The following is a 10,690-nucleotide window of genomic DNA, read 5'->3' as shown; positions in this document are numbered from 1 at the left end:
CTCCCTCTGCCTCTAACAACAGCAACAACAACAAAAGAAATATTTTTCCTAACAGTAGTTCCTTCCATGGGCAGTAACTAACAGGTTTTTCCTTCTGGGAGGAGGGTGGCACACAAGATAGAGGCTCAAACCCCAAAGGCTTCTGTAGTGTTGTCCCATTCATGATGACGAATGGTACATTTTCCCCTAGGCACACTGGAACCTCAGGCCCTTTCCTTGGCTGGGGTACTGGCTATATATTAAATTAACACAAAAGGCTAATTTGATTTTGCTTGGAGCACAGGAAGGCAGATATGGAGGATTAGGAGAAAGTACCCATGTTTGGAACTAGAAGTTTCCAAATCCCATTTGGCATATCCCTCTCTTAAGAGCAGGCTGGCATTGAGAGCACACCAGACCCAACTGTCACTAGTACATCACGTTGTTCAGTCTCTAGCTTATCTAATCGGGTTTGTGTTCTTACCCAATGTTCACTAGGTCATCACATAGTTTCTTCCCCACCCCACAAAGGTTCCTAGTTGAGCCCCTACGTGGGGGTGATTCAATATCCCAGCTCAGGGGTAAAGGGAAGGAGCAGCTGACTAGTCTGCTTCTCCATGTTCCTAACATGCAAGCAGCCGTGTCTCCCTCTGGGCTTGGCTCCATGGTCCTTAATGGCCCGGAACCAGGACAGACAGATCTGTGGAGTCACACCCCCCTCTTCCCCTGTCCCAGTTCCTAGGCCCACCTCACCACCGTCTTCTCCCCTGACGAGAGGACTGGCAACCATCCTGTTCCACCTTCAGCTGTGCCTCATCTCCTCCGCTTTACCTTGCAGAAGACAGGTTCAAACCAAATATCCGACCTCCGACGATGGTAAGAGCCTTGGGAAGGGGTATCAGCCACGTTTTTACGGAGACACCAGTCAGAGAAATAATCTTGTTTCCTTTGTCTTGTTGGCTCACCCTTCCCAGTCATAGGAAGATCTGAAGTCCTATAAATCTTACTCAAAAGTTACACCTTTCCCCCAAATCATTTAATGAGTAGCCACACCTCACGACTTAGGTACATGCCCTTTCTTGTTCTAGCAATTTGCAGCAGTTCTGCTTAAGTTGATGGATGTTATGGGCTTTAGCGATATCACAGCCCTAGGCCTGCTCCCCTGAGGCTGCTGGAAGGCTCTGCCCCGCAGAGGTACCCAGTCAACTACCGCGAGGAAAGCCCAGAATTCAAGGATTGCAGTGTGATTTGTCACCATCGTCAAGCAATCCCACTGATTTAGGAGCCCCTGCTAACTCCTCATTCACATTTTTTAAAAACAAAACAAAAAAACCTATACTCATTCATTCAATTCACCCACAGTTCAGGTAAGTCCCACATCAGTCTTGATTGCCTTTCCTCTGGGAGAAGGCAGGTAGGCCAGACTTTGAACTTGCCACAGCTGGGTCCATTCTTCTAGGGAGATGATCTGGAGCAGGTAACTAGGAGGGCAGGCCATCTATACAAAAGGGGGATCTGGGGCACTGTTAGATCACACCTGCTGAAGAACCTCCCACAGAAGGGAGGTGAGGGCCTTATCTAGTTGCCTGTAATACAATAGATTGGTGCCTCTTTCCCAGACAAGGCTGAGAGGGGTCAACGCGAAGACCTCATTATGAGACTTCTATTGATTACAGTGATCTCACTGAGCTATTTTGGAATCAAAATGTGGCTAGGTGCCTGGTTTCCCTCAGTGGCTTCACGTGGCTTTCAAAGGGAAGGAGAGGGTGGTGCTGACTTTTGGTAAAAGGGTCCAAGCCAGCAACATAAAGTCCAGGTGAGGGATCAGTAAATACAACGTGCCTGAAAGGCAGGCCTTGAGTACATTCCTCTGGTAGACATTAACTTATTAAATCGACCCTGACTGCAAATACAAACTTTGCCCCATCTCACCTGGCAACCATAAAAGAGGTGAATTTCAGTCTATAAAAGCAAGTGGGAACTGTTGCTGGATCCCAGGCTCCAACAACCTCCCTCCGGCAAGATGCGGCACTTCAAACTCTTTGCAGTGCTCATGATCTGCTTGCTGCTGTTGAACCAGGTAGGAAGTGGATGTGCGGGGATTGTGCTGGTGGGAAAATCATAAGCAGAACCTGAGAACGGGACTCAGCCCTGAGGAAGGGTCCCTCTGCCCTCAAGTCTACAGCGTCCTGGGGGTGATCATTCTCCCAAGGTGTGCAGAAGGGGATCAACGCTTCGATACCTGAGGTTGTCTCTGCCCTACAGGTAGATGGCTCCCCCATATTGGAACTGAGTTCAACAAAGAGAAGGCTACGGAGAATGACCCCGTTTTGGAGAGGGGTCTCCCTCAGGCCCATTGGATCCTCTTGCCGGGACGATTCCGAGTGTATCACGATGTTGTGCAGGTATTCCACAAACTTGAGAGCAGGGCCGAGGAAAGATCAGCACACACACTTACCTAAGAATAAAAGTGGAATAGGCGATTGCCTGGGCTGTAGCCTGGAGCTCCCTGGAGAATCCCTCAGGATTCAAGAACCAAGAACAGCTCCACACAGGTACCACGAAAGAGTGGTGCCTTTGCTTTCTGCAGTTTACCCTGAGGTTGGATAGAACAAGCAGAGGAAGGAAATGCGGAAGAGGTGGCTGGCCCTGGGCACTGCTAGATCTTTGTCGTAAAAACCACCTTTTCTTTTCCTTTAGAAAAAGACGCTGTTCCCTAAGTGTGGCCCAGGAATGATGTACAAATCAGGGGAAAAGAGGACAGCGCTCACCTACAACAATGCTCCGTTCTATGGAATATTGATTAACTGCATTTTGGCTGGAGACACTTAAGTGAAGCAGTCTTGTATTTTTAATATTTAAAGACAGATGTATGCTTTAAACTGGTCTCCGTTTCTTCTTAGAATGTTATGTAGATAAGCATTACTAAACTTGTCAGTTTATAGAGTTTATTTTTCTATGTATATTATTAAATGTCTCAAAATTTTCATAGTCTGGAATTCAAGCTTTTGAGGGTTTGAAAAGGATTCATTTTGTATGCTACAGAAAAAATCCCAGCATTGCCCAATAGCAGACTTCTCAACCTGCAAAGTGCAGTGAAAGTGAACACTTAAGAAACAAAGAACACGATGAGAGGCTGAAAGACGGAAGTTTCCTAACAGCCACACGGTCAGCCTTGGCAAGTTTACGAGCCGTGGCCCTGGATCCTGGCCCTTCGCTCCATGTCAGGACTCTCCAGTGAGGTGTGAGAGATGGGCAGTGCTGGCACTTGCGACCTGATGATGTGCCCAAGTCTGTCTAGGACTGAACAGAAGGCAGAATTGGAAGAAGAATCTAGTTTAATAAAACAGTAAAAGCCCAAGCCCCCAAGAACAGCAGAAAAGACTTCTTTTGAGATTTCTGCTGGAGCAGGGAGAACTGTGATCTATGCAAAAGGACGCATGGCCAGCAAGTTCAGAATTTCTGTAATCAGGAAACGAGAGCTGGACTGCGGGTCCAGACTCTTCAGGTAGAGTAGCAGTGGGCACTAAGGTAAAGCAGAAATTACACTGAAAAGGCAAAGTAAGAGTTGAAGAAGTTTAAAGAGCACAGTGTTTATAAACTTTAATACAGAAAATCTATTTGATATTTATTAAACTTAGTTTCTCCAGCTATGGTTTGGCATTATACAAAGCATCTTAATGACACAGTAGAGTTAAAAAGATCTTTACAAATTGAAATGTGATACCCTTGTCTCCAAATATTTTAATTGCCATAAATTTGTTTAAAAATACACATTAAACGCATGTTTGACACTCTAAACTTTCTATAATCTCAATACCACAAAATACATATAATATACTATACAGATGTGGAAAAATCTAGTTAGTATATAATACTTTGCTCACCATTAACAGCTTTATTATGTGAAATGCACATACTTAGAAATCCTAGCTTTTGAGCCCCAAAGTACCTCTGAAATTTTAATGTATTGCAACAAATAAAAATCACAGTATATAATTGAAATTTTGGTTGAAAATGTCAGATGCCTCAATATTTTGGATAAAAGAAATGTAAAACAAAGATCTGGATCATGTACAAAAACAAAGGCATCCTATCAGACACTAACAGTACCTTTCTGCAAAATCAACAAGGCTTTTAATTTATCAGCGGCATTACTTCCCCTCCAAAACCCTCCCAATATCAAACGGTTATTCACCAAATAGTTTTAATTTCAAATAAGATAAAAGGATTCAATAAATATATAAGCATTTCCATCCTCCATATACAAAATTTCTTAAAACCATTCAAAACGGAGGCTAGACAGAAATTTTCATAACCATGCTAACCAACCTCACACCTGGTCCTCCCAAGGAGTGCCTTTTCAGGCATTGCCAATGGGGCCAGCTCTGGTGGTGAGCCTGCCCGCCCCACCCCACCCCCAGTACTGTTGAATGCTCATGTCAATGATTTGCCAGGTGTGTGCATAAAGTTATAAAATGGGGACACTTCTTGAACAGCAACAACAAACTCAACAGTATGGATAACCATGGCAGAAATTTGAAAGGCAGCATTTCCAAACAGATATTTTCCAGAGAGGAACAATAGCAGGTAGAAAATTGCAGTGGTTAAAAGCTGAAAAGAAACCCCACGTGGAAGCGGTAACAGGTCAAAAACTACAGATTACTAGAATTTCTGGGTGGGAGCTTTTCTTCCCCATGCTCATTTAGAAGAGCTTTTTTGGTTTCTTTTTTAAGAATGGCAATTTATGCTTAGCTGAGCAATGGTGGCACGGAGAGGTCAATGCTGACATTCCTAAAGTCAACTTCATTCCATAATGATTACCTTGGGCTGCTATTTCAGGATACTTGAACATCTAGAACACTCGGTTCATACTTAACTGTAATGCCTTATTCTGTGACCAGATCCCATCAAAAGGAAGAGATTAAGTATTTTTCCACTGCTTTTCTAGAGACAGTGACTTCTTTTTAATGAACCATGAGGTTCCAATGAAGAGAATCAGCATGTGCTTTACCTATTAGTAGTAACTTACTTCCTATCACTTGTCAGCTTGGTTCTAAGGTCTAGAAGTCTAAACTGAATCTCTCCATTATGGAGTATGTGAAAGAGAAGCACGCAAAGAACATGACCAACTTGGCCTCTTCCTCTACATATTCGAAATCATTTGATACTTCTCTCTCTTCTCTTTATTTTACACAATAGCAACCTTAGATGTGCAGTGTTATTTATTACTGGAAAAAAGTCTGCCTCTCCAACACGTTAATACATGAAATCAAAATGAAATCTGTGCTCCACATAATTAGGGAATATGGGTGATAGGAGTCTACATGGATGTGAAATGCTTTGCTTCCCAATTTAATTAGCTTAAAAAAAAAAAAAAAAAAAAAAAGATCGTCACAATCTGCCTAAAACAGTCATTCCCATTAGATGTTCCTGGGACCCAGAGGCAAACTCCTATAATTCAAAATACATAATGAGGCCATTTTATTCAATTAGCAACTGGAAAATTAAAATCCTTCCCACCCTGTAAGAGCCCTATTATACTACAGAAGGGCTCAAATATATTTTAAAAGTTAATTTACTACAAATCATAGTAATTAAGCTTTAACAATCTAAAAGGAATACACATTGCACCCCTGAACATTAATATTCAAGGTGTCAACAAGAAAGTGTCTTAGATCAATTTAATAAATAATGTGGAAATAGTTGCACTAAGCTAAAATACTAAACACACACATTTTTGACAAACTAATTTCATGTTTTCATACATACATACATATATATAAAGTGTGTATGTGTACATAATTTTAAAATCCAAAGCTGCATACCCTCACACCTAGAAGAGTGCACAGTGTACCTCCCCTCTACACAACCAGGCATCACTGACTGGAGCGCCCACTGGCTGCCCTTAGACTGCAGAGCGCTGCCGGCCTCCAGGACCAGACCTTCCACTGAGGGCAGGTGCTTTCTGCAGGTACTCGCTTCACAACGCAAGCTCGCTCAATGAAGAGAAGTTCCCGAAGTTTCTGTCATTAAATACAAAATGATGCTTGTCTGATATAGCTGATTAAACCTTTCTTTAATAAAAAGAAACAAACAACAATTAAAAACAACAACAACAGTGAATCTAATAAAGCCACAAGTGAATGCAAAGTGCGGCCCAGACGCCTAGGGACCCGGCAGCGGGGGAGCCGGCCAGAGCACAGGCAGGTGTGCGCACACGCACACATTACCCTAACTGCCTGTGCTCTGGAGAATTACATCGTGATGGTCAACCTTCTCCACTCCTCAGCAACTACGGCTGAAGATCTCTCTGGAGTACTCACTGCTTACAAAGTTAGTTCTTGGCTACTTGCTCAGGAAAAGGTGGCACTGAGGCAAGAAACGGGCTGAATGCTCCCCAGCCGGTAGACTGGACCCGGGCTGGACTGCGGCGGGTGAATCACCTGGAGGCAAGAGCTCCCCACGGCCCAGCCCAGGCCGGGCAAAACCAGCACGTGACCACGGCATCCACTGCTCACCGGCCGCCTGTGAAGAGGCCGGCGGGGTAGGCTGCTGCCTCCTGGCATACAATGTGGTCTTAAGAAGCAGTCGACAGAGTGATTTTTTTAAAGAGTTGCTATTTCTATAATTAACTATATATTAAATACAAGTCTCAGACGAAGTCAGTTTTTAGCCACTTGTCAAATTCAGTTTTAAATGGTTAGAGAACACTGAAGACACCTACTGAGGAAGGAGGAATGGTGGCCTATAAAGGGAGTCCAAAGTATGTGCTGGAGCAGATGAAGACACAGACGACTTTTGAGGAGATGGACACAGAGGAAAGGGAGTGTGTGTTTCCACAGACTATGACACTGAAAATTCAATTATTTAGGACAGGATTTTGATCCATTGCCCATTACCACCCAGTGGGAAAATCCCTGCCCACACTGAAAAGCTTGAAAAATTCATTTCCAAAGAATTAACACAGTTTCAGAGAGAGAATTAACTTAGAACAGCACCATAAAACATGCAGGAAACTATGTTTTAACAAAGTATCAGTGTGACCCCAGAAACACTCCTGCTGCCTTTCAGGACACACAAGAGATCAGAATGCACTGGAACTCAGAGGTGCCCCACGGGCTGCCGTTGCTGAAAGCTTTATCCACTTCTAAGACTTCACTGCCAAGTAAGGAATCAGAGTAAGAGCAATCAGAGGACAGGACATACCTCTACTCAATTAACAGGGACAAGTTTCTTACCGAATAACTACCCTAATCACTGAGAAGTTGTCCTCGAAAGGAAAACTGTTCCTAAAACATAGGATAACATATGAATAAGATTAAGTTAGAAAGATTTCAGAGGCAATTTCTCCAAGAGAAAAAGATTAAATTCAGCATAATTTCTAGATTCCAATCCCCAGCGACATGCAAAAACACCCTGAGGTACAGAACAGTTCAAAAGCTCTGTAAATATGAAGCCACAGGGCAACGAAGGTTCACTAGCTTCAGAAGTAAGCGTAAAAAAGGCTCAAATACAGAGGATTCACTGCACCACTGGGCTTGGGAGATTTTCTATCCTTTCTTTCCCACTTCAAACCTTAGCAATCATCTATAAATAGCAGGGCAATCCTTTTTTCTGATTGGATGAATTCATTTTTGGAATGGGGAGAATGACAAACAATTTTTTTGGAGCAGCCATTACCCAGTTAGACTAAGTCATGTACCAAAGTGTTAGCTTTTCTGAAATAAATTCATCTTTATGTGACCCTAAAGGAAGATTAAAAAAGAAAGAGAATTTAACATGACTACTGCCAAAGACCAGCCATACTGGGTGATCTGGTCCTAGTGTAAAACTTCATCTGTAAACAATCCATAGTTTTCATTCAAAGGTAAGATTTAAGGCACACCAGACATGATAGGGGCACATGATAGGGGCATGACAGAGGGTACATTTCTCACCTTTGACTCCGATATGCACCTTACAGGGAAAGGTACTTTGATATACAACTCTTACAGAGCTGGCTTAAGCTCTACCCTTGCTCCCCTTCCCTTCCCATGGGGGCTGACATTGAACCAAATTAGGTACTTTTCTAGTGTGAATTTTCTGATCCCATCAGAAACATAAATCATTGGTGAGGGCCTTCCTAATACAAAGGGAGTCAGTACAAGACAAGTTTAAAAGGAGAACTTCATCTCTACCTCAGGCATTATAACCTTAAATTGTATAGCAAAAGCACCCACAGCAAAGCTCCAGCCCATTCCCGCATTAGTCACTGCATGCTCCCAGGAGAGCATCACAATCTAGTGTGGCAAAAACATTTTACAAATAAGAATTCTGAAGAGAGATTTAACCCTTCAAACATCATCACTGAAAGAGATATAGGCAGCAACCCTCAGGAGGTGGATCATCCTTTGTTCCACAGTAACTTAACTGTTTCAATTAATCGTCAAATTATTAGCAACAAAAAAGAACACATGGTTTTAATCAAATCCATGAAGTTCAAGATTGTCCTTTTACGAAACCCTTCACATGATACCCTTCTCCTAGAAAGTTTGCCTGCCCTCTTTTGTAATGCATTAAATGCAAGCTATAGTCACCTTGTGATTGCTATAGTGTTATTAACACACATTCACAGTTCTTGAAATAATGCATACCAAATCAGACACATTTTATCTTCTATCTGTAGAATGCCATCTTCTCATATTTAAATGATTTTTCATGTGTAGAAGAATATCCTTAATACTAAGCATAAATTCTGCAATAAAATTGTAGTTAAGATTTAAAATAATATCAGGTAGCAGGTACAGAAAGAACATGTCCATAATCTAGATGAACCAACTCTTACTCTTAGAAGAGCTACCACAAAAAGACATTAGGTAACAAAGCTCCCCAAGTATATAAATAAAAATGCCTACCTTAAATTTACGCTAAATGTTCAACAGAGTAAATTTATAGGCAGAAATAACTAAGTTTTAAACTAGCCCCAATCTGGGAACTTAAAAAAATTAAAATAAATAGAATTTCAATTGATTAGTTATGAATTGCAATTGGAATTTCAATCTTATTACAGATCACTGAAACCGTCTTATCAATGTGCTGCAGATTTAAAAACACTTAAATAACTTTTCATATTGGGAATATTAAAGGGGTCAACTGACATCATGGCTTTGGGTTATAAATAACAACAACACATGAACCAGGGAGGAGAAAACCATTCCTCATTCTTAGTGTCGACTAGGTGGCATGTTATGGCAGTTTTCCTTCGTGATGTGACACAGTGTTGTGGAGAAAATCAGAGGCAACGAGGATGTGTTCAGTTCAAGATACCAGCTTGGCGTCCTGGCGAAGCCAGTGCAGTCCCTGCCGGGTGTATCGAACTAGGTCTGTCATGATGCTCGCGTTAAAGATGAGAGGGCCCATCACCTTATCCAGTTCAGCAAAGAATTCTAGGAAACCAAAAACAGTCATTAAATGATGTACACATTCTCCCGAAACACTGCTTTAAAAGTTTTAAGCCATATTATAAAACAGTAGTCAAATGAAGTCAAAAAAACACCCCCTCCTGCACTACAATGATGAGCATCCATGTTTTAGAACAAACCATCCCATAGTCTGTCTTTCAAGTTCTATTATTTTCCCTAAGTCATGAAACGCTTCAAACAGACTGTATGGTTAGGAATTAGTGTTATACATACAAGCAGAATTCCACTGAAGGACATTATCAATGACTAGTATGCAGTACACACGACTAAAATGGAGACAATGTACTACATTCTACTATTACTCAAAACAGTCTCTCTGTACTGTCTGTGTAAGAAGCAAATGATACAAAAAAGTTCCTTGCACTGTTCCCCGTAAGAGCTCCTGTGAGGTTAGACATTTATGACAAACTTCCTGCTGTAATCATATGCCATGCAACACTGATAAATTATCCCATGTTTTAGACAGTATAGCTTAAAAGTGCAAAGGATGGAAATGAAAGGATTCTTCCTATGTGAACAAATAAAAGCTGATCTGCACGTGAGGTGGGTGCAGAGAGGAGGAAGGAACGACCGTGTCCTAACATTTGATCCCGATGCAATTTGGGAGAGAGAGAGGGATGTAGGTCTCAGACAGAAAGGAGAGTTTTTATACATGAAGAGAAAACGGGGTCATTCTCATGATAAACACCTCGGCCTACTCAAATAATTCAAGAAGCAATCAAAGAGAAGAGGAGAAAAGGTTCTTCTGTATAGAATTCCAGATAATAAATGCAGGTGCAATATCAGAATAGAAAATTCCTGTCCCCCTGCCCTTTTTTAAAGTAGGCTCCAATGTGGGACTTGGACTCATGACCCTGAGATCATGACCTGAGCTGGGATCGAGAGCCAGACGCTTAACCTACTGAGACACCCAGGTGCCCTGAAAATTCCTATTTCCTAGTGGAATAATGGATGTAAGTAATGACCATCAATGGGTGCTAAAACCTAAGTTAAAGTTTAACAGGGAATCTTACATCAAACTGAGTCAGGCTGAAACCACCCAAATTGTATCAATGGTCAAATCCAAATATCACTAAACAAGAGATAGCCATTAATTAAATGCCTCAATAATATCATATAATAGGAAACCTAGAGCACCACCTATGAAATGTTATTTAAAATAATGAACTTGAATCTAATCAAGTCTCAAAATGTTAACTGTGAGTATGAAGGAAATAAGGGGGACAGGGGAGCAAGCTAAATGATAC

General features: G+C 41.7%; 2 protein-coding genes across 4 annotated transcripts in view; one reads left to right on the top strand and one right to left on the bottom strand.

Moving 5' to 3' along the window:
* LEAP2 (liver enriched antimicrobial peptide 2) lies at window positions 1-2,668 on the top strand. Its single transcript, XM_032425467.1, has 2 exons — window positions 1-2,059; window positions 2,245-2,668. The coding sequence occupies exons 1-2, from the start codon at window positions 2,003-2,005 to the stop codon at window positions 2,587-2,589; spliced, it is 402 nt and encodes a 133-aa protein (XP_032281358.1). The 5' UTR covers window positions 1-2,002; the 3' UTR covers window positions 2,590-2,668.
* A 918-nt stretch (window positions 2,669-3,586) lies between these two features.
* AFF4 (AF4/FMR2 family member 4) overlaps window positions 3,587-10,690 on the bottom strand; it is an 89,005-nt gene continuing 81,901 nt past the window's right edge. For all 3 annotated transcript variants that reach the window (XM_032425464.1, XM_032425463.1, XM_032425465.1), the window contains one exon: window positions 3,587-9,407. In XM_032425464.1, coding sequence (XP_032281355.1) covers window positions 9,280-9,407 — 128 coding nt within the window. In that variant the 3' untranslated portion in view covers window positions 3,587-9,279. The remainder of the gene's footprint in view (window positions 9,408-10,690) is intronic.

Source organism: Phoca vitulina, unplaced genomic scaffold, assembly GCF_004348235.1.
Source record: "Phoca vitulina isolate PV1807 unplaced genomic scaffold, GSC_HSeal_1.0 scaffold32, whole genome shotgun sequence".
NCBI classification, from domain to species: domain Eukaryota; kingdom Metazoa; phylum Chordata; class Mammalia; order Carnivora; family Phocidae; genus Phoca; species Phoca vitulina.
Note: the sequence above shows the minus strand (reverse complement) of the source record. Positions and strands in the feature narration are given on the sequence as shown.

Excerpts from the sequence above, each read along its gene's own strand:
- LEAP2 (XM_032425467.1), top strand. The coding sequence starts at position 2,003 with ATGCGGCACTTCAAACTCTTTGCAGTGCTCATGATCTGCTTGCTGCTG. Across the intron at positions 2,060-2,244 it reads GCTTGCTGCTGTTGAACCAG|GTAGATGGCTCCCCCATATT; the intron begins GTAGGAAGTGGA and ends TCTGCCCTACAG.